General features: G+C 39.0%; 1 protein-coding gene across 1 annotated transcript; it reads right to left on the reverse strand.

Moving 5' to 3' along the window:
* Positions 1 to 2,948: 2,948 nt before the first annotated feature.
* On the reverse strand, positions 2,949 to 23,746 carry jakmip2 (janus kinase and microtubule interacting protein 2). The gene is made up of 24 exons (XM_010729346.3): positions 23,549 to 23,746; positions 14,774 to 15,022; positions 14,207 to 14,461; positions 13,649 to 13,891; positions 13,158 to 13,367; positions 11,951 to 12,049; positions 11,651 to 11,797; positions 11,407 to 11,547; positions 11,080 to 11,136; positions 10,699 to 10,821; positions 10,402 to 10,530; positions 8,594 to 8,677; positions 8,344 to 8,406; positions 7,924 to 8,022; positions 7,064 to 7,165; positions 6,825 to 6,878; positions 6,671 to 6,736; positions 6,486 to 6,554; positions 6,054 to 6,131; positions 5,777 to 5,827; positions 5,041 to 5,193; positions 4,806 to 4,871; positions 4,389 to 4,465; positions 2,949 to 3,026 (listed from the first exon to the last, which is right to left on the reverse strand). The coding sequence occupies exons 2-23, from the start codon at positions 14,900 to 14,902 to the stop codon at positions 4,415 to 4,417; spliced, it is 2,469 nt and encodes an 822-aa protein (XP_010727648.1). The 5' UTR covers positions 14,903 to 15,022; positions 23,549 to 23,746; the 3' UTR covers positions 2,949 to 3,026; positions 4,389 to 4,414.
* Between the last annotated feature and the right edge of the window lie 1,100 nt (positions 23,747 to 24,846).

The following is a 24,846-nucleotide window of genomic DNA, read 5'->3' on the forward strand; positions in this document are numbered from 1 at the left end:
GACAGGCGTCTGAAATAAAGTGCAACACAAATAATATGGTGCGTATTATAAAATGAAACCCAAGTAACAAAGATACCACAGTAAAAATGAGGGGAAAAAAGATCAAATGATGAGATTGAAAGTTCATTCTTGAGCCCGGATGACAAAACACATTTTTCAGACCACTTGAAAACGATAGAAAACAGCTATTTCCAAGATCAAGAATGAACTGTCAGTGTTAATTCTTTAGATCATAGATGAGAGACATGGATGTAAAGTATTTGAACATCTACCGTGACAACTGGGTAACTCCATCTGCTGAGGAAGTGCATGTGATAAAAATATCATTCGTTACTCACTAAAAATTGAATATGCAGTTTTTTCAAAGATTGATAACAACTAGGATGCAGATAAAATCATTTTAAACAGAAAAAAGTGTTTTTTCACTTGTTCTCAAAACCATGAATCTTTAACTTTGAATGCAGAACATTCGAATGAAATGTACTGACAGAACTGAATTTACTTTGCAGTGGGGAGGTAGGGAGTAGGATACTGAACTTTTAGAAGAAATGCAAAAATGAAAAATATGTTGGGATAAAAAAAATGTTCACCATCAGCTCACCATCACTTAAAGCTTTACCAAGCATAACTGTAATAAAGATGCGAAAAGAAGACAGTTTATCCTTTATGGTCAAAGGCCATGATTTTTTTTATTTTTTACAGCATCGCTCATTTTTTTCAGTTTATTTAATAATCTAGATGTAGAAGTAGGAGGAGGGGTTAAATTCTCGCTGGAAGACAGACGGGATAAAGATAAAAAAAAATCCTCTGTGAAATAAAAACAAAAAAATATACATTACATTACATGGTAATGTCAACCGCCTGAAAAAATAATTGTGGAAAAAAAGGGGGGAAAGTGCATTTAAGGCAACTGCTAGTTAGCTGAGTTTGCACAAAAATAGTCTCAGTCATTCCCCTCGGTAAAGTGATTGGAGTTGGTCATAGCTACTGTCTGCTATGTAATGAGATGCCTAGATACTCTAGACCTGTGAATGGAGCCAGAGGGGTGGTAGGATGGCAGATACACTAGCTAGGGAACAAGCACGGTCATCTAGTAAATATTGCAGGGACTGGGCAGACTTAGGCTGACAGGAGAGAAGTGGGGCAGGTGTAGTGTTGCATTTACTTTCTCCTGTTTCATTTTGAGGAAGTGACAAGTCGCGTTTAGTAAAAGAAGGCTGTTAGTATCAAAGACGTTTTGATTAGTAGAAAAAGAAAGGTAGAGAGAGAACCTGCAGTATTCTTGGGACAGAGAAATGGGTGAAGTTATAATGTTTTGTTTTGTTTTTATATGAAATTCAACTGATGATTTGACCATTTGTCAATTTCTTGACATAACTGTTAGATTCGAATTTAAACCGACCAATCATCCAACCAGAGTTGAGGATATTTTGCAAGGTAGTCTGAAAATATTTACAAGTCTGTTAAAAGATCAGGTAACTTTAAAGGGCGAGTTGAAAGTCGCTCAGGTGAAACTGGCACCCCCTGCTGGCCAACCAGAGCGACACATTTGAGACAGTAGAATAACAAATACAGTAATACTGTGTGTGTGTGTGTATGTGATAGAGGGCAGGAAAAAAGGACAGGGGAGGCAAATATTCCATTATTCCACATTCATATTCCAATGATTTTTTCAGTTATAATTTTCAAGGAAATAAAGTTCATCTTTGCAGCCGTCACCACAACAATACAAAGCAATTTATACCCTTTTGAGTCATTTATAAACTGCCAAGTACATCAACTGTTCAAGCTGCTTCAGAGAGTAAAAGAAAAGTGCAACTATTCACAGAAATAAAAGGGGGAGACTACATGAAATAATTCAGACACATGTACATATCAACAAATGTATATATTACAGTACAGGATAGTTTTTTCTCAGTGGAAATCTTGGGACACAGTATCTGAGTGGTAGCTGTAAAAAAGAAAGGAGAAAAAAAAAAGATAACCAGAGAGTAAAGCTCTTACAGTCTGCTGGTTTTTAAACACAATTTAAGAAGCAGTTTGACAATCCATAGGTTTTTCTGTGGAGATCCAGGTCGAGTGGAGCCGGAGCAGAGAGTGTCATTTCCCCCCTTTATCTTTTCTTTCTCTTTTTTTAAATCACTCAAGTTTGTAATGTGTGTCCGGTGAAGACATGTCAACCTGAGTGTCCTGTATCCCTCTTTTAGTGTCTGTACACACCAGTCTCTGCTGTGTAGTTCTATTCTTTTTCCAGGTGTAACTGTCTCTGGAGAGTCCAGGCAGTCTTGTGTAAGCACCATTCTGGGAACAGCAAGGGCAAGCCAGCCGGTGACACACCATGTCCCAAGTGTTCCATAGTATAAGCTGACCTGAAACGGCCTCTGCACTCATGGGGCCCTGAGTTGGCTCACTCCTATTCACCAAGAGGTTGCATTCGTGAAGAATGTCCTTTCAGGTTTGAAAAGGAAAGAAGAGGAAAAGAAGAGAAGTCGTGGTCTGGCGGTTTATTTGACTCGTTCGTCTATGAGTTTTTTTGTTTGTTTATACTCCCACTGTGGCTAAAATGGTGGTGAATGACATATTATTACCCTGCATGGCAGAGAGAACATTTCCCAGGCTTTGGTTTGGATTTGTCAAAGCATGTGTGTGTGTGTGTGTGTGTGTGTTTGCATTTGCATGCATGCGTGTCCATAACTGTATGTATGCATGTGTGTGTGCGTGTGTCTGCATCTACTTTTAAGTGTCTCTCAAATCTGTGTCATTCTTGTCACAGCCCTCCCAGCTGTTTAGAGGAATGTCCAACACACTGAAAAAATATTATCCTGGGCAGCATCCTGAATACCCACCCCACCCGGTTTTTAAAAAAAAAACCCAAAGAATAAAATCTGAAGTGTGAACGTCCATGGCCAACACACGACACATCCATGTATACTGACAGCAGCCACTGCTACGAACATTGTTCCACACTTGTCCAGAAAATAAATAACACTGCGGTCACAAACAAGATCTCCAAGCTGACACACCACCTGAGAGACGGAGAGAAGTCACAAAGAATTAGAAGAGTAAATACTGTGTCATAGTAAATTTAACATACTATTACCATGCTACTCAGTATTTGTTTTAATGTTTAGCGTTTTAGCGTCTTTCAGCTCATTGTTTCAGCCTGCAACTTCACTGCTTTGATTCAATGTCAGTGCTAATATAAGCATTGTTTCGCATATAAAATCTCTCAAAAAGCTAACTGTGTGCTATCTAGCCACTGCACAGCATGCACTGCAAGTTGGCTACCTGGTGAACGTAATGTAGCATTTAGCAGCTAAAGAAAAATATATTTGGATTGGATTTGCATTTCTTAGGTCACCAGAAACATGATTCCAAATGAATGCTAATGTTGCCCCATAGCTGCTGGAACTGTATATATGCAACTGTTTGCAACGTTAGCAGTAACAACTTGAATATGTAAGTTGTTGTTTTTGCAGATTGTTGTGCTGCCTCTTAGGGAAAAAATTATAAATGCAGTTTTTAAAAGTAATTGTTGCTATATTATCCAGGTTGTAAAAAAACAAAAACACAGACTGAAACAGACCCTGGAGACAGGTGGCATCATTTTTTAAAACACATGTAGAAACAGAGGCGACAACATATGAATACACAAGTGAGAGAAAGACGGTGATGTTGACGGAACTGTTTGCTTTTGAGATGTCTGCAACCTGAGATGACTAACCATGACATGCTGGTGTAATATGAAAAAACACATGAGTGTTAACAGAAATGCATGTGGAAAGATGCAAAGACAGAATGACAGCTTCAATTCTGTGAAGTGGAGGCAAGGCGAAGGAAGTGAATGTGTAGGAGGAAGAGTGAGCAGACCATGGTCAAATAGGTTTTGCTTCTGGGAAGCATTTAGCCACCCTGTGGTCACACTGTGGGAAGGAAAAGAACATATTGTCTCGAAATGTCACTCTTGTATAGTTTGTAGTTCCTGTTTTAAATTGATAGTCAGGATTAACTATAGGCCAAAAGAAGCTCAATTGGGTCAGTTAAAACACTATTTCTATGTAACTTTGCTTTCATTAATGGGTATGATGAATCAATACCAAATTAGATTAATTACAAACAATTTTTCAAAATAATTATAACCACCCCTGCTTTTATTCTGAAGGTCATACGCTCATAGCAGGAAGTCTTTATAATGTTACACAAATCCATTTTGACTGAAAGCTTGTCAAGGCCAATTTAGGCCCTGTAGCCGGACTGTTACCGGTTTTGACAAAACCAAAACACTTGCTGTGCTGGTTTGGCATTAATAGAAAACTATTTGACTGAGGTCTAGAAGAGAGAGTGATGGCAGTGATTTGAACTTTCTATTCAAAGCCCTGAGGACTCACCTCTGCTACAGGACACGCCAAAGACTTCAAGGCCAAAGGATGAAGGCAAGAGAAAAGAACAAGAACAGAAACAAAAACTGGAAAAAAGAAAGAGACGAGGAAGGGACAAAGAAAGTGAGAGAAATGGAAAACATTCGAGATATGTTAGTAACAGCAGAGACAGAAACAGAGGTTCACTGTATAGGTAAACTAGAACAGTATCTATGAAAAGATACTTCTGAATAGAACCTATGTGAGTGTTGAATGTGGCATTTTTATAAGAGTGGCTTCCTATACGTAATGCAACAAAAAAGAGTATCAACCATTTTTCTATGCACCCAAGTTCAGGCTGAAACTGCCACTAGGCAAAGATTAAACTAACAAACTGGGCAGCTAATGCCAATGTTAAAATACAATGCAACATCGAACATGGCCTACCTTTTCCTCCAGGTCTTTAATCTGCCTCCTCTGGATTTCTGTCTTGTCTTCAAGGTCACGAATTCTCTGCAAATATTGAAAGACAAAGCAGTCAGGAATGTTTTTTTTTTCTCAGAGATGCAGATTGAGACAAATGCTCTTCACAGCACCTTTGAAAATGAGGGGTCGGTTCACTCATACAAATATTGTATCGCACACATTCAAATATCTATCACCGGTACAGACATAGACCGACCTGGTGCGCCTGGTGCAGCAGTTCCATCCTCTCCTGGAGGATCTGGCAGTCGTACTCTCGACTCTTCCTCAGCATCTGCCTCCTCAGCTTCTCCACTGCTGTCCGCAGCTCGTCCTTCTGAAGCTCATCCAGAGGTTCGCCATACTTTATCACCTGAAGGAAGAAGACAGGCATCAGACACAGTGGATACCTGTTTCTTAAACCCTTTGTCCAGTAATATTTTTTTATGTTTTATTTATTTAGTTCCAGTTTTAACGTATTTATTCATGCTGTTATTTCTGTAAAGCTTGCTTTATAAATAAAGTTTACTTAGCATGATGGATTTTAAAGAAACTTTTCACTGCCTTACTGTTCTTACATGTATGGAAGCGTTATAACGTGAAAAAATTGTCTGGCGTGGCACCAATAGATTTCTGTGTACATGAACACTTCTTCAGAAGCAAGTTTCCATGAAGCCTCTACATTCTTAATCTGTTCATAATTGCAAAATTTCCAACTTTCCTTTGCAATAAACTGTGTAAATCGGTCATGTAGACCTTGTGTAGATAACACATATGTTCCCTCTGGAATTTGTTTCATTTTGTAAATTGATGTCTTAATTTGATAAACCTCACTCCTCTAGTACATAAAGGTACTGATGTTTCACAAAAATTTGACACATGACAAGGTATTTTGTTTTGAAATGTTCAATAGTCTTCATAAAAATAAGGCTGTAATATATCGTGATATGAAGCACCTTGTCCTGCTGCAGGGCGTTGTATAATGTTGCTTCCAACTCCTGAATTTGCTGTTGGGAGGAGAAAAAAGGGCTGTTATTACTGTTGATGCCATGTCCCTGCAAGCTTAACCACAACTGCTACATGCATAACCCCAACCCTTAATGTAACCTTGTCATCATTCTAACCACAACCTTAAAACCAAGTCTTAACCTGAAAAAATAAATAAACTTATGGGGACCGGAATATTTGTCCTCAGATGAGAGTCCCAACAGTCTGCTTTTACACTACACTTACCATGTAGGCCTGGTCCAGGGCCTGTTTCCTGTAGTCCAGCTCCTCTTCTAGATATCCTTTCTGTTTACAGAACATCTCCTGTACAAAATAAGCAGGTCAGATATAGTGGTTAGAGGAAAATAAAACAAAAATCTTATTTGTTTATTTTTTTCTATGCAGCTTTATATAAAAATGCAAACTGCCTTAAATTACTAAAAAAAAACTTTGATGTCCTTTGACTAGATTATTGCTGTAAACAGATAAAAGAAACATGACAGACCTACTTAATAAAAACATAACTAAGAGCAGCTTCCAGCATATTACACTGAACTAGACCTGTTGTGAACCATTAAAAATAAGAGAACATGCAAATTCAAGCAGGAGGTGACCGAGGTAAACACAAACATTATTATTATTAAGTATTTTCCCATACAGGATTGTATTGTGACTCACCATCTCTATCTCCAGGTCCATCATTTTCTGGTGCAGCGCTGCCTCCGTCCCCTCAATTTGTTGAATCCACTAGAGGGCAACAAACAGCAAAAGATGAGTCAGCACAGCACAGACTACTGGATATATATCCAACTACTGTTGGATGGTTATCATGTTTGAAACCATGATATAGTTTCCAAACCTACCTTTTCCGCTAATGACAAAACAGTGCTAGCCTGAATGATGGCCACTTGCTCCTCATTTCTTAAGTTCTATACAGAAGGGAAAAAAAATGCTTGAATTAATATTGTGTATGTTTTGATCATCATGATTTTGATGTTAAATGAAAAAATGGATTACCCCGTTGTCTCCCAGGATGTCTAGAAGTTTGATGAGATCTGGAATGCACACATCCTGTAAAGAATAAACATATCAGGAAACACATATACAAATAAAGTGTCATTTACCTTTAATTTTTTTTTTTACTGTAATTCCACCATAAAATGTTCACAGTATATTCATATTAAACAAAAGACACAGCAGCCTCTTACATTATGTTAATTACTATGATAAAGCAGAACAGTTCTCCTCCCACATACCTTCACACCCTCCTTCATACAGTAGATCTGCAGTGCACTGACTCCCTCAGAGAAGGGATGCATTCTCAGGTGGTTGAATGGAGGGGACCTCCTCTCACGCTCCTATGAAGAGTACACATTTAATCATACAAGGAATGCACTGCTGACCCTTTATCAGACCTTATTGGCTCGTTTCAGACTGCCTCTCTTCAGACAGGCTTAAAATCAATGATGACATTCAGAGCCAAATAAGGTTGCGAGACAATTCTTATAGGTTACAAAAATAACTTCTGTTCTGTGTCATCAGCCATTTGTGCTTCCAATAATCTTACTGCCACTGAACTAGAGGCCACCAAATTTCATTGAAGTGGTAGGGAATCTTGAGGATTACTTTGCATCAACTCTCTGCCGTGCATGCTTTGTTCGCCAGAACACGTCCTTATCAATCCTTATTTCCATCAAACAACAGACTTTTTTATTTTTTCAGTGCTGATGTTTAAGTTGCAGTAGATGGTGCCCTTTGTTTTGTCCAGCCATAAAAATGCTTACTAGCCATATTTACTGGACTCCATCTACACCCGAGTGATCTGTTCCCCTTTCTGTTCACTAGGTGGCCCTCACAAGCTGTCAGTACCTGCACTGCAGCACGGCCAGAACACAAAGACCTCTGTTTGTTAGTTTACAGAGGGTTATGCAGGGGTCAGCCACAGCTTTTCAGCTCTTCAAAATATAATTCTTCTGTCCTTTATCTGAAATAGGAGTTGAATTGTAAAATTTTAAAAAGTGCTGTAGCTTATAGCTTTTTAGACCTCAATGTACTTTATATACCAATAAACTAATATGAGATTTCTCTCTCTTTAAAACAGAATCCTGTCACTCACCTCTAGCTCAAATACCCTAAACTCTAACAGTTCATTCTGGTCTTTGGAGTCTTGTAGTTCATGCTGCAGCCGACTGCACTCAGAGTCCAACTTTTCCACCTGGACACCACAGACAAGCAATAATGTGGAGACAAGAAAAGGCAGATGCCTACACATTTAGATTGTAGCTACAACATGTCATGTGTTCTATATAATGTAGATAAGTGTAAATCATAACTGCCTCAAGGTTGTAGAGCTTTAAATAATGCAAATGACCATAAAGCTGATAAAAAAAACGTAGTTTTTAAGGCAATTTTAAAGATTATTTAAATATTACCAACACAAACAGACTATTTACACAACCTAAATACACTTTTGACATGATGATGCTTACTGCAGCTGTATGATTATCGGAAAAACACACAAAAAGTTGAGCTCAACCTTCTCTAATAGCTCCTGATTCCTTCGTAAGAAGAGCTGCTTCTCCTCCACCCACTTGGAGTCCTGAGGACAGAGACATTTCAAACAACTTATTAGGTTGGTGAGAGCACTCTATAACGCAACTGTCATTTTTGAGGATGTGCTGCTTATCTTTATACTATGATGAACACATTGCATATTGCCATGTGTTCTTATTGTTTTGTCTACCATCCTATGCCTATATTCTTTCATGTGTTCTTGTGTGTCCTACCTGTCCCTTCAAGGTCAGTTCTTTTTCCAAGTCCTCTATTTTGGCTTTATACCTGAGAACGTCTCCTTGGAGCTGCTCTTGAGCCTGAAACATGAACAAAAAAAACATTCATTGGCCACCAGAGCACGATTTCTTAAGGACTACAGCCCTGGAGGTATGCGCTGGTATTGCAGGGGGTAGAGGATTTTTTTTACTTATTTATTTGAAATCATTAAAACCAAACATATACGGATACAATTTAGAAAATGTGTCATTATTAAATAAAAAACATGCTGAATGTGCGTCTTTTAAATTTTTAGGCTGACAACAGTTAAGACAAGCTGCTGCCACTGAGCCTTCACCTTGTACACTGGTGATGTTGTTAAAGTAGTATCAGCTTCATTCCTTCTGTTGTCTGTTCAGATCACTCTAGTTTTGACAGCACTCACAGCTCAATACGCAATGCTATTATGCACAGAGGTGGTAAGAAAAAACACTTGAAGCCTAAAAGGATGATTTGCAAAGCACCTGCCATTATCTGACCATTGTAGACGGATGTATTGATTAAAGTTCAAGCACATCTGAGGCACGTTGAAATGCTTTCTGTGATGTCTCTCATGGTGTTTTGCTAAGTTTTGTTTAGGCTGCAAACATCTCTATTACTGGACTGCACATCTCTTCTTCACATGCTTCACACGTAGCTTGTCAAAGATTGTGTTTGCACCTGAGCACCTCTATTCAGGAAAACTGAGGAACCACAATTGGCTTGACTTGAATGTAACTTTGTTTATGTGCGTGGGGGGGTTCAGTATTCAAATATTGTCTGTCCAGACTCCTTTAATGTATGGAGGACTAGAGAGACTCAGAACTTGAAGCTCCATATCAGCAAACAGATGATGAGTATGTGGTGAACTACGATGTTTCAAGGATGGATGTTGTAGAAAAGAAGCTACACATTCCAAAAGATTAGTGTCACCGATTCAGTATCAGACCAAATGTGAAATATGGTCACAATCTCTGCTTTTGTTCCTGAGTTAGGAGGTCGAATAACGTCAAGAAAAAAAAAATGTTTCTGTAAAACATTGTGATGTTGAAGTGCTTTGTGAGGTCACAGTGACCTGTTCAGTTCATCATTCAGTCATAGTGGACCAAATCTGAAGAAATTCCAGGTGTTCCTGACATACTGGATTCACAAGAATGGGACAAACAGACCAACGGACAGCCCTGGAACATAATGCTCCCAGCCACAGCTGTTACCAGCGCAGAACAATATGCACTTCAAAACAGCCTACTGTACTGACGCCTCGTAAGGTTTTTTATATATAAATCAACTCTGATGTCCTCTGTGTTATACTGAGCAGTAAAGGTGAAATATCACTCCGTAAAAATGATAAGAACCAGCACGGTTCTGAAAGGAACGGCACTATAACAGAAAGCTGCTTTCGAAATCATGTATTAGGATAAATGTTTCAGTCAAGAAATAATCAGATTCTGTGTAACACATTTCCTACAGCCTTAGGGAAGCCTTATGATGCATCCATGACCCTGCTTCAACATACCTCCAACACAATAAATGATTGTTGAAAAGACTTTTTATACATTTTCTTTCACTGGATTGCTAAACTGAGTGACGATGATCAGATTACCTCAAGGCTATTTTAAATGCCTTTGTGATGGTAACTGTACAGTTTAAAATGCTTTAGCAACTCCATTAAGTAAAAGTAGTGCTAAATATGGTGGTAATAAAGGAACTGCTTTAGCTTTAATACAAAACACGAGGTAAGAATATATGGGCACAAATAGATTTAATTAAAAAACGGTGCATCTACCTTTGCCTCCATCTCAGCGTCCAGAATGCCTCCTTTCTGTTCCTGCAGCAGGGCATAGGCTCGCTGTAAGGCCTGATACTCCCTGGTCAACTGTCGGAAGCGGAGCTCCGACTCCTCAGTGGATAGACCCTTGTTTGGCAGAAACATACACAGGTTAGAGGTCAAAGCCTATGGCTGAATTGGGTTTAGAGTATATATTTAATCAGATGCGTACTGAATGCATTTGATAGAGATGCTGGACGTCCAAACTAAATTTTCTTGCCGACTTTGCAAATACTGTACGAGGCGACTTCTCACCTCTTCCAGGTCTTCATCAGGAGTAGCAGGAGTTCTGTCCATCCGGAATGAAGCCACCGAGGATGTCTCTGAGTCCATAGACTCTTCATCATACCCAAAGAAAGTGTCTACTACGATGTGCCGCTGCAGAGAGGAAAGTCGAAGGATTTACAAACCTCGAAGTCTCTGATGATAAATGTCCTGAGCAATGTGCTAAACTTTTTCTGAGCTTTCTTGTCTGTATTACACAAGTTTCTAAAGGTTTTGCTTCCACAGACCTTCAAATTGAGAATACTTAATAATAATTAAGAATGAAAATATTTCAAAAGTGATGAAAGACTTAAGATACATTGTCACAAAATAGTAACCAAACTAGGTAAAAAATATTGAAAATAGTTCTACCTTTATTGGCCTTGAACTTCTTTTATGCCTTTTCTTCCTTAGTAGTTTTTCTCGATCCTGAAAATGGAAATAAAATTAAATTAAAAGCAATCTATGAAAACACAACAGACTCTTACACCGACACAGTATACTGAGGATGTTAGGAATCATTAGATGTGGATGGAGTTAAGTCATGTTTTTCCAACAGTACTCAAGCTGATGAGGTCAAGCATGGGATAGCAACTTGAACAGATCATATGATTCTGCATTATTAACATAATACTGAAAAGAATTAAAAGGAAGGAATGTAAAATTTCACACTCAGTATACAGAAATAAACACACTCACTCTTGTGAGTTCATCAATCATGCTTTGTTGCTCCAGGACTTGAAGCTTGAGAAAGGCTATTTCCTGGTCATCATGGGCTTGGTCTAGGTCATTCAGAGACTTCAGCTTCTTTAGTGGAGGATGGGAGCTGATCTTCTCCTTCTGCACAAAACGCATTACAGGGAGAGAAAAGTCCTCTCATGATCATCCACCTGTACAAAGTACAAAACACATATATGATGCTGAAATATGACTTTGTGCTGACCATCTCATGGTTCTCCTTGACCAGGCTCTTTAGTTTCTCCTCCAGTTTTTGGATGGTCTGAGTCAAATCATCGTTCCTCTTGCTCAGAAGCTTGTTCTTGTCGAGCAGGGGCTTGCACTGCTTCTCCGACTCTCGAACTCGCTTCAGCTGGTGGGCAGAAGGGGACACAAGAATATATTAAACTGCCACTGACATGAGGAAGGAGCTAGAAGCTGCGAGATCTGAAGGAAAGGCACAAAGATGAAGATTGACAGAAGGAAGATAATTATGATAATACATTTTGACATCATTTGGTCATACCAGTTCATTCCTCTCATCAACCAGCAGTGAGTTGCGGTCTTCTAGTTTGCGTATAGTTGAGTTCAGTTCAGACATGCGCCTCTGGTTTCTCCTCAGGTCCTGAAACAAACGAACAACAAACAAAAATGAATAATTTCACTCATTCATTCACTACACATCAAGTTATGGGATCAGTATTAGTGGCATGTTGCAGGAGGCTGACCTCAGCAATAAGAATACATTCAATAAGAAGGCAACAGAATGACTATATAAGAGTCATGACACATTTAAACTGAATGTGTTTGTGTTAATGTGTCTTCAATCTCACGGATATTAAATCTAAATCTCACGAGTTGACACACATTAACTGTGACAATTGCAATTTATTGGTTCCTTTGAGCTGACCATGGGACTGTAATAAATCATGATTAAACTCTGCCTCACCTCTCACATGCTCCTGTTGAGTTTATATTGAGGACAAAAGATTTGAGCTTTTTGCTCATAACTGACAATGAGGCTCATTCATAAGTATTTTTTGAAAATTTATTCTAAATATTTCCTCTGCCTATTTATAAAAAAGGAAAAAAAAAATTAAGAAAACCACATCTGTTTGAGAAATATAAAGATAAAATATATGTGAATTAACATGACGATAACACGCCCACTATAATATATGATATGATATGGAACCAGGAGAAACATTTTATGCTGAAAATGACTTAGTAACTAGATCGTTTGCCAACAAATTAAATCTGTTGACTGTCCCATGTTTGAGTTTGTCTTCAGGAGATTCAGAGTGCCAAAAGTGAGTGAGCAGCTTTGATCATTACAAGCGCAAGACTCCCTTTTTCTGGTTTAAATGTAGTTACACGATTTCTCTTAAGCGCTTGTCTGTGACATTGTGTCCTCCCTCGTGCACAAATCTAATTCTGCTCTCACAAATCTGTTCCTGTGTACTCTTAAAGGATGTGCCAGATCTTTTGTTTGCAATATTTTTTCGCAGGTTTGGAGCTGAGAAAAGTGTTGTGGAATCCTTGTCTGTAAAAACCAGTCCTGGTAAATTGGTACTTTAGCTACAAGTGGCATTCAAGTGCTAAAGCAAGGAGGAATCAATAGGGTACAAGAGTCAGGATGGCTCATAGTTTCTTTCAAATGAATAGTTTGATGTTAAGGTTTGATATGAATAAGCAGAGCATGAAATGTCTCCTTGCTATTCCTCCCTACTTACTGGGCTCCCACAGTGCTCTGCTCCATCTCCAGCTCTGCCTGGAATCTCTCTTTTCGGGCTTCCTAGGCCACACTCGGCCTCCTTGACAAGGAACAGTTGTTCATCCAGGGCGTCCTTCTGAAGCTGCAGCTTCTGTAAGAAACCCGTCGTTGACTCCAGTTCCTTCTCCAGAGAAAAGATGGCACGGTCTTTAGATTTGATTTCATCCACCTATAATGAAGGATATATAAAACAATAGTTATTTTGCAAACAACACCTACAGTTAATAAAATATATTGCAACTTACAGCATCCTATTAAACTGCATTTTTAAATTATATAAAATTATATAAAATATATATATATAATATATAAGAATAAAACAAGCTCTTTCACACAGTTCACTTGCAAAAGAAATACAGCTGATGTAACAGGAAAAAAGACCACGCTGTATGGACATCCAATGTGACATGAGTAGTGAGCCTGATTAATATTATATAGCGGTGTGCGTACCAGTCTACGGATGTCCCTCTCACTGTCCCACTTAATTTTAGAGATCTGCTCCTGGTGTTGCTGGTGCTCCACCCGCAGGTCACCAGCCTTCATCTTGTCAGCCTGGATCATGTTGCTGAGAGCCTCGTCGGTCTGCTTCTTAGAAGACTTCAGCTCGGCTATCTCCTGCAGGAGCTTCACTCTCTCCTGGTCAAAGAAGCGACGTGCGTCCTCCTTGGCTTCCAGGGTCAGTGCAGTGCGCACCTGTTGCAGTGGAGGGAGAAAGAGGAAGGGTGTTGTTGTGGTTTGGCAGGATTTCTACAGAATACTCATCATGTTTTGTTTTTAGATTATCAGGGGAACGGTAAGGTGAGTAATAAGTGTTTATTTCTAGAGCTCCCCCCATCAGGAGCCTTTTCTCAGAATTGAAGGTGACTGCCAAGCAGCTCTGGCCTGGTTCAGTTCCACAGCTGCTGCTTTGGGATTTTGGGTGAATTGCATGTGTTTATTTCTGTATATCTAGATCACAACTTCAAAATCAAACACTACTACGGCTTCACTCCCCCATCTTAACCTCACCTTCTCTCCGCTGCCATCCCGCATGGCGCTCAGGGCAGCTTTAAGCCTCTGGTTCTCCTGGTCTTTGATTTTGGCATGGCGGGCCAGCTCCTGCTCATGCTGCCGTGTCAGGTTTTCCCTGAGAGCCTGGAGCTCCTTTTGCTTTTCCTCGTGCCACTTGGCCCGCTGCTCCGTTAACATGGCAGTGTGACGGTGCTGCTCCTGCTCTCGCACCCGCTTTACCTCCTGCACCTTGTCGCGTTCTAGTTTGCTTACCTTTGAGATGAGCAACAGGGGAGGAGGAAAGATAAATTAGGTCATTTTACACTGGAGTACCTACTACTGGACCCCAAGTAAGCTTCAGTCATTGTTAATGAATTTAGCAAATGTTTAACCACCAGTATAATCAATTTGATTATCATTCTTTCCATAATAACATTTAAAAACCACACATTTCACATTCAGTCAATGCAAATCCTGTATGTGCAAAATCAAAGCTCTCTACCTCAACATGTATCTTTCTACTGTACGCAGTGTAATATTTGAAATATTTAGGGCAAATTTATGTATTTTGATGTTGCACTGTACCTTGCATTTTTCTTGGTGTAGCTCTATCTGAATGTCAGTCAGCTTGGACCTGAGATCTTCATTTGCTGCCTGTAGGGCGGAGATAAGCGCTTCGGGCTTCTCGCCCTTCGTACGCCCTTTTTTGGCCATTGAGTCAAATCCTAGAGAGGCTCTTCTAATGCATTCATTGAGACTTCACAGAAACTTTCCAAGGCGCTCCCAAGATTTTCCAGTTCCTCCTCTTCCTCATTCTCCTATCAGATAAAAGGGCTTGGGAAGGGGGAGGTTGGAGGAGAGACAAAGAAAGACAGACTGAGACATAGTAAAGACTGCAGATACTGATATTTAGCAAAACATGTGGTGAGTGTGAGTTCAAAATGGAAATGTTTTGACCCGATGATGGTCCCAGATGAAATGGTTTGATATGAAAAGAGTTTAATGAAATCTGGGGGGATAAGGTTGTGCCGATTGCTGGTCTTGCTTGTCCGGTCCAGTGTAAAATCAACTGCTTTGATTTTATGAAAACCGACTGAACCAAAGGAGCAGAGGTTGTTACTAGCCATTAAAAACAGAATACAAGCAGCTGCCATTAATTCCAAACAGTTAGCAGCCAAGTCACATACAACACCTAGTGGTAAGATTGAGTATTACTGGTCCACTCTAGCTGGGACTGAAAACCACTATACACGATTAGCAACTGTGGCTCATGAAGTAAAGAGGGTCATCCACTCCTCAATAGATTGGTGGTTCGATTCAGTCTGCATGTGACATCAGTGTATCAACGCAGCAGAAGTAGCTCAAGAGTTAAAGAGAAGACATAAATGTGTGCATGACATAGCCAAGGAATATTGTTTGGAACAAATGGTTGTCTGTGGCAATCCTTCCCGTCCTACTATTTCCCTTTACTTCATGCACAGCTTGAGGTCAGCTGTAAGCCAATGACCTGCTGAGTACTGCAGACGGACATGCTTAGGATGCATGCTTATATAAGCAGAAGGGCTTTTGATATACACGCTTTTAACGGATGGTAGTGATCAGTGAACCAGACAAAGTCACTTTGTCCAATGGACATTTTAGTTGCTATTGGGAAAGAACATTTCTCTTCTGGGAATTTTCAATGAAGCAGACTTGACTTATTTGAGGGAAAGCTCAGTTCACAGTAGAGTATCGATTCGTCATTAGCGTCATTCTTTCAAATGAAGTCTGTATCTGTGTTTCTTTTCATTTAGGGGAGACACACAGTATCCTGACATGAAGTTTGCATCTTTCGGCAGTATTTACGACATGACCCACCGGCGCAGTGTCCTTCATAAACTCCAATGGTGAGTCTAAACTGTGCAATACAGACAGGAAAAGAGCCACAGAAACAGATTCAATGAAAATGTAATCACAGAAGTGAATGAAATGTTACCGTTTTACATAACTCTTCCTAGTAACGTGTGCAGAACGTACATACTTAACATACAGTACATGGTTAAACACAATTGATGATTCCTTTTTTGTTACAACCTTTGACAACATTGTCATCATGTGCCATCATTGCATTCAAACATTCCCCAAGCCTTGTCACACTGATTTGATATTTGATATGGCGAATAATAACAGAAGAACATATTATTATTTTAACTGAAGAGCCTGAATAGTTGAACAAAACTAAATTGGTAGTGACTCGCTGTACCAAAGGACACCTGGCTGGGTTGGCTCTGGGCCAGATCCAGTACTGAACTCATCCATGGTCCATATTTTGGCCAAATGACTCTAAAATAATCCTCGCCTGTTCTGCAGCTGGACCAGATGTGAATACCTGATCTGCACTAGTACTGGCTTGTTATGCCAAAGGACACCAGCCGTGATCTAAAATCAGTTTAGAATTCACGTTATTATTCATGTTATTAAATGAAACAGAAACTATTCTTCTATTCTGCATTCTAATCTCCTATTACAGTATATACAATCTTGAAGGTTGGTTCCTTCAGTGTCTAATATATACTGAATAATGTAGATTGGTGTATATGTGCACACTATCGTGGACAGCCATGATGACTCAGGGAGTGCTGGTGTCATTGGTGTCCGACATAATCTAAAGAGAGATGACATAACATTGCTTAAAAGATTTTGAGATGCAGATTAAGAGATGAAGCAGTCATCACCGCCACGTCCAGTCCAGTCGGGCTCATGACTCTGCAGTATTATGGAGCCTTTTGAAAGTGCTGCTGCTCTTTTTAGGCATCACTTATGGAGGCTGTCCAAAGAAACATTGATGAAAGCCACTGGATCAGTAACTACTGTACTGTACACACTGTACTGTATATGTCAGCATATCATGTGGGTAAAACATGATTTACATGTACAGTAGAGTTTCAGACACTTTGGTAATGATTACAACAGGCACTAATGCTTGTAATCAATAATGATATGATGAATGTGCAAAATTTTGCAAAAGGAACTTCACTTCACTTGACTTAGTATGTTGGGTGCATAGTGTCATTCTATAATTTCACAAAAAAAATTAAAGGGGAATGATAAACCTTGAATATTTCTTAAATTTAAGTGTAACAGAGTATAGCTATAAATATAAAGTCATCCTTAACTTACGTGGGTGTCTATAGGTCCTGTCTACACCTAGGCAGGTCTGTCTGTTCTAATGTATGTTTAGAACATATGCTTTGAATGAAGAGCAGACAGAAGGGGAAGGTTTCTGCATATTAACACAACTTATACAAGTTTATAAAGTGTAAACATATCCTGACTCTGATATAGGAGGTATCATCTTGGTGTGCTGTTAACAGTACCATACCACCTTAAGGCAGTCTTTCCTCTGAACCTCAAAGTGACCCTTGATACAGTTTGTCTGCCTTACACCCTTACACCACCTGACTCTCACACTGTAGGCCTCATTTTTCTCTCAGTGCTGCAGGAAATTAAATATCTTTGGACTGTTTTTGAATGTCAAACAAAACACGCTTATTAAAGATGTCACCTTGAGCTGTGGGAGATTGTAACAAGCATTTTCATACACTTCAAGATTAATTGGCAAAAAAACAAAACAATTGAGAATGAAAATATAGTAATCATTAGTTGCAGAGTTGATATGGATTTTTCATTACAGTGCAGTGTACGTACATAATGTACAGAAATCTTTATGGTGGCACCAGACACAGAAATTTCATCCCAGACAGTCTGTTATATTATGAATAGAGCCTGTTCTTTCCTTTGCTTTGCTTACGTGTTATACTTACTCAGCACTCCCTTCTCCACCAGTCGGTTTAATAATTTAACTCACACTGTTACAGCAGTAAGGGGAGCTTTACCTTTAATAATTGCCTCTGTTAGTCCAGTAAGATATTCTTGGCAGATGATCGACAGTTTTTAAACCTACCCCATAGATTTTAGATGTACAGTTTCTATCTAGATCTTCCAATTTTGTCTATTCTTTATACATAAAATATACATATACAATTACGTAAAATAATACATGCTTGCTAGGTTGTCACCTTTGTCTGGTGTTTATCCTTTCTCTTTAGTAATAATGTTGTTATAATATTCTAAATATATTAATAACCGGGTAATAGGTTTTTGATAAATGTTTTTTGGACCAAATTCTCTGCTGCCCTTTTTGGGAGGGTTGCTACCATCAGTCGAAGGCACCTGATAACCAAAAAAAAATTCTTATTAACAACTTATACAAATATTTTAAAGGGTAAAAGAGTCATGAGGATTTACACTGTTTTATTTTCTCTGTTTTGTAAGTACTGTACACTAACTTGTACATTAGTTGCAGCCATAATTACAACTTCATTGTTATTACTATGTTTTTATTTTCTTTCTTTCCCTGGTCAAACTAAGTCATGGTATGTACAAAAACTCATCAGGGAATAAAAACTACACATTGCTGCTGATCACGATTCACTGATGACTCATCTATATTCATCATGGACCAGCTGAATACACCATCATACAAAGCCAACCACAATTCACCATGACTACTAATACTGTATTAACCTACAAAACATTCACAGCAGCCAGATGCTGTTCTGGAGGGTTAGACTAGCTATGAGTTTGCTTGTGAGTCAATCTGATTACCGGTCATATTCCATTTTCAGACTGCACTGGAAAATAATCCGCTGGCTAGTCAAATGAAAATAACACACACAGACAGGCACCATGGATAATACTGGGCCATGCGCCGGATGTTACCTCAACTGACTAACCTATTTTGACTCCCACTTCTATTTCTATCTGTATTATTCTCACTGTTTATCACTCAGCTCTGTGAATACTCTGTGGACAGACTTTAGGGTTAAGAGAAAAGTTCACTGCATTGTCTGTGTTGAGTTTCATGATTTCCATTGCTCCTGGGAATATCCAGAAGCAGTGGGCAATGCACTATTTAACAGGCTTCTCACAGACACCATGGTTCTCATACATACAAACGAACAGGAATATACAGTATTTTAATAGACCTTCCTCTAAAATTAAATCTAAACGCATATTGCAGCAGAAATTGTACTGATATTGATAAAAGTGAGGAAATCAGAACAATGAAATATTCAATGAAGAATTCAATGTTTACACGAGTCAACCTGCAGACTGATGTCAATCCCTTTACAACAAACATACCAACAAACTCTGGACCAGTAAACAATCACAGCCAACAACAATACAGGACTTAAGCAATATGAAATTATATCAAAAAGAAGAAACATTTTAGATTAGCAGTACCTCACTAACTCCTGTCAAATCAGACGTGGGCACCCAGCAGCTACAGAGCGCAGTACCAGCTCCTCCGACCAACCGTCTGACAAAACTGAGGACCAATTTATATGGAGTGACACAACTGCTACTGTAATGCCAGAATGGGTTTAACTGGATCTTGCAAAAGCTGTTTATTCTTCCAAGAACTACCAAAAAAGTCGAGCAGATAACGCATCTGTCACGCTCATCACTCAAAGTATAATATTAATTACTTTCAAATGGAAAGTTGTGGCAAATAATGCATTCATTACCAAAATGATTTTCAGAAGTATTAAGATTTAAATACTGGATTTGAACTGTTATCATGCTTACAATGTGTACACAGAGTAAGCAAAGCAGGATGCCGATAGGCAAACAATATATATATATATATATATATATATATATATATATATATATATAATTATAATATTCTATTCATTTTATGAACAGTGGGTGCCAGTCTATCTCAACACTGTGGTGGCCAGGGTTGAAGGGACCTATTGCTGCCTTCTTAGACATAATAGTTAGCTTGCTGTTGACAGACATCTGTGTCTCCAGACTAGAATATGCTGACAATAACACCTCCATGAGTAAATGCATTCTCTTTGGCTAATTCTGGGCGTGTAGTATTTGTGGTGTTATCTTGGGGTTTAAAGTCGATCCACCAGCACGAGTTGGGCAGAATGTGAGACAGACTCAGGCACTGATGAGAGTGTCTCTAATTCTCCTTGGCCAAGTGTCATTAAAATAATACAGCATAAGACATCAGAGGCTCCTGAACACTTTCTTCCTTCCTACCCTCACCATTGACCTTTGTCTTCAGCAATTTCTCCACAACACAGTCCAACAACAAGGATGTATTGGCCCAAAGGATGCTGCTCAACAAGCACCACTAAGTTGAGCACAACACTGGGTCAAATTACATCAAAAAAGAAAACATAAAAGAAATTACGGTAATATAAAATAATACGTCTGTTATTTCCTTGCCTTTTAGGTCAGTTTTGATCTCAGCTCCCAGGGAAAATATCTGACTCTTTATTGGCTAAATGCTTCACTATGTTCACTAACTCTGTCTATTTCCCATTTGGTATTGAGCAGTAAAGTGGGTTTATCACATATTTTTCCAGAAAAATTGGTTGATAAACAATGAGACTGAACTACACACTGCATGAATGTAAAAACATATTATATTGCTCAATAGCACAATGGAGCTGTAGGGGGATGATATTGACAACAGCAATACCTTTAAAGATAAAGCACACTGGCACCATGACCCACTTTTGATTCCTCAGGCATCAATTTTGGATGTTAGTGCTGGATTTCTTTGGACAGACTGAACCAGGATACTAACAGAAAAACTTTGCTTTAGTTTGATGGATGCTCGTACATATATAGTTAGATGGTTAATAGACCAACTTTTGCTCTTTTTAGAGACTTCCAGTCTTTTCTTTTAGCGTCATCATTTGAACTGCATGCCAATGGTGCATTTGCCAAATCTGGCTCATTCACTACCACTACAATTTATATGTAATAAAGAGAAATGGAAGAGACATCTACTGTGTTTTGCAAAACTGCAATTTGCATCAATATTGGGCTATTAAAACTAAGAAATGGCCAATTCATATTCATTTAGTAACATACAAGCTGGGGTTGGACATAAGTGGCCATCTTCCCTGCTCACAAGGGTTTTTAAGTCCAAATTAAATCACTCAACGAAGAGCCAACATTTTCTATATTGGGACCCACCATCTGTCATCCTTTACCCAGTCAAACTACTATACAAATCATATTTTGCTTTGGGTTAGGGTTAGGATTGAAGAATAAGATATGCTTAGGTTGCTTTTAAGGATCCCATTTGGAGTTTCCATAAACCCCCTAGAACTGTGTTGAGAAACCAGCCAAGCAATACAACCTTCTGGCTGCAACATATTTAGAAAAGTGGGGGTTGGATTCTACCTGGTCAAATGTCTCAAGGCAAAAGGTCTCTTAATATATATAATCTGGTTGATTGATAGATTTTATTTATATATATATAACAGTTTAAGATGTATATATAGAAGTTAAATTGACTTGTATCAATTTACATGAATGATATAAACAAATATGGATGCTTCTCTTTAATTACTGTCACATTATCAGGATTAATCACCATGAGTCATTAGTGGCACGATCAAAAATAATCTACAGCAACCTTTAGTTTCTTTTGGTTTAATCCTTTTCCACCAACAAAATCTTATTTCTTTTAAAGTTTTTACTAATCCAGGTTACGCAACTGAGTCGGCAAAAGTTAGTCAGACTGATGCCAGCGCTGCCCCGGTGTCAATAAGCAAAACAAGTTTAATCAGTCTGTGGTATGGTGATGACGTAACTTGGTTCAGAGTGCCATCACATTGCTTGGAGTCAAGCTGCCGTCTCCTGCTTATTTGTGGATTATGTTTTTTCTGCTTCTTAGTTTAGACCAAAAAACTCCTTCAATACATTTGCCTCAAGTCAAAATACCAGCTCTATTATTGCTGGACATGATGCATCAAAATGCTCTAGGCACACATTTCTCCATGGTTTGCATGTGACTTTATTAATGGGATTCAAACGATAAATATAATAAAGTTCACTGTATTAGTTACCAAACACTTTATCAGTATGAGCCAACAGGCCTACTGGGATGTTCTGTTTGTGTTTACGTAATCGAATCAGCACAAGTCAGTCTGATTCCAGCACTGCCCCAGTGTCCATGAGCAACTTCAGATTAATCACTCTGAGATCTGCTTGTGACGTAAGTTGGTTCAAAGTGCCATCACATCATCTGAAGTCAAGCAGAGCTCTTGTGGATTATGTTTTGTGTGCCTCTTAGTTCAGGCCAAAAGAGACTCCTAATCCATCAGCCTCAGGACAAAATACCAACCCAGTGTATGAGCAGAGCTCCACTAATGATTCCTACTCCATGAGCTGCTTGTGGCTTGAATGATCAATTCACATAGTCCTTTATAAAGGCGATTATAGGTGATCCTTTATAAAGATTTTTTTTTTAGTTCTCAAATAATAAATTGATGAGAAATCCCTGTGTTGGTAGTTAACAGACCTACTTGGATGGTCCGTTTGAGGCTGTTTGTGTTTATTCAGATTATTAATGTGACAACTGAGCTGTCATTCTGATCCCTTTTAAAGTGACTTATTGAACTTTATTCTGCCCATTTTGATCCCCTTGCTTGATTTTGCTCCATCAATGGGCGCTATCGAACAACCCTACATTTGAAATCCAATCCATAACCTATTAACTTGTGGGCATTCACTAACCTACATCTGTGCTGACCCTGATAAATACCTTCCCAGCAGGGTGTTGTGTGTTAAATCAGGCCAGTGTGACACCCTGAGGCAGTTGCAGGCTCACAGACCGTGTGGCTCAGTCTGTGTGGAGGCCCCTGTCAGCCTCACCGTAAGTGTAGACTATAAGATCCTCTTACAACATCACTGCAGCATCCTTTCCAAAACATGGCCAGTAATGTGTGATGACCTGTCAGGCAGAAAAATGCACATCCTGCAAAGCGCACACGCGTAATTACGTACGAGCAAAAAAGCGCATCTGGCTTTACCAAAGGCATCAACAGCTGGAAGCTTCACTGCACAACAAGTCCGGCCACCAAAAAGAAAAAAGAAAAAAAAAAAGCTGAGATAATCACACAGAGATGATGCTCGGTGCAGCGTGAGCATCCGTCGTGTGTGCTATAAGATGGCCCTGTGTGGCACCAGCTCCATCCTCGTCATCTCTGAAGGGCTTGCTTGTTTGTAGGCCGAGCTCTGCCACTTCCGACGTGCAGGCTTAGATCACAACCACACGCTCAAACACAAGACGATGATCCAGTTATTATAATATCGCACACGATGATGGCATGTGTTACTGCAATGTTACCTCTACGGTTTAAAGCGTTAGTGAAATAAAAGCGAGTAATCTCACAGAGATGATCAACCTGACTCAACCCCAGCAGGCCCGCTAGTACCAGTAACTCCCAGATCAGACGATGTATAACCCAGCAGCAGCGGGATTTACAAACCTTCCCTTACCTCGTCATCGGATCTCATCGTGTGTGCAGTCCTAATCTGTGTGAAACCGTGTCCATGACATGCTGCTTTTCTTTTGGAGGTAGGAAGAAGAAGAAAAAAGACAGATTCGCTCTCCTCCGCTATGGTCTCAGCATCAGCAGCAGCTCCGTACAATGAAGCAGTGATGGCCGGTGGTGATGATGCTGGGAGCCCCGCCCTCCTCTCCATGCAGCCAGAATGAGCTCACTGGTTTCCAGCTCAGCCGGCTCCAGCGCCGCCGCCGCAGTCCACCAGCACACAGAGCCATACAACTGTCCGTAACGTTTCTGTAACAGTAAGCAAACGTTTCTTAAACGTTAAAAAAAGAGCAAAACGTTTTCATTGCAACTAATGACTTGTTTGTGTTCATTCATTATAATAGTATATTCATCTGCAATGTGAATCCTGTTGGTTCCCACTGATGGGGCCCATTAAAAGAAATAATTGTGAGAAACTTAATGGGACAGTTTTTCAAATGCTACTCATTGTCCAAATGAGTAATCCAGTCATCCACAATCAACACTGTTTTACACCATGGGTCAATATAATCCAACAAGAGGCCCAAGATCTCCCACCTATAGTTGTATAATATAGTTTAGTATATGTTGTGAGGGGAGTATTAGTTTGCTTTTGAATTACTGTATATGATATATAGTATATATACATATTATACACTATTATATACCTAAATATTAAGCAATTCTATATCTTAATATATATATACTTATATATATATTATATATACTTATATATTTATAATATATATATATATTTATTCTATATATATACTTATATATATATATATATATATATATATACTTATTATTATACAAACTTACATAATATGCCTTGCCTAATGGAAATGCAAATAACTATATGTGTTAACACCAGTCGTCTATTCTTTAATTGTGGAAATGTTCCTTGAAGAACTGAAGTGGTGATTAACAAATATATGTTTTACCCAATTTTGTGCTTCCCGTGTAGTATGCATGATCAGAACTTTAAAAACTTCAAGCGAGGCTGTACTATTAAGGACAGTTTTTACAGCCCGCAGGTTATACATTAATGACTTTCAGAGGCAGTCACAAACACCGGTAAAAAAAACAGAACACATTTCGCTGGTTTGAAAAATGAATCTGTAAAGGTTTGTAATCTTTAATATATGTTCCATAACCTGTACAACACGTGTTAGAGTTAGCTCTATGGGTTTTGCAGTAATAATTGAGTGAGAGGTAGCGCCATCTAAAGGCAGGTCGCAGAATTGTGAGGAGCTGAACTCA

Source organism: Larimichthys crocea, chromosome XXII (assembly GCF_000972845.2).
Source record: "Larimichthys crocea isolate SSNF chromosome XXII, L_crocea_2.0, whole genome shotgun sequence".
Classification (NCBI taxonomy): Eukaryota; Metazoa; Chordata; class Actinopteri; family Sciaenidae; genus Larimichthys; species Larimichthys crocea.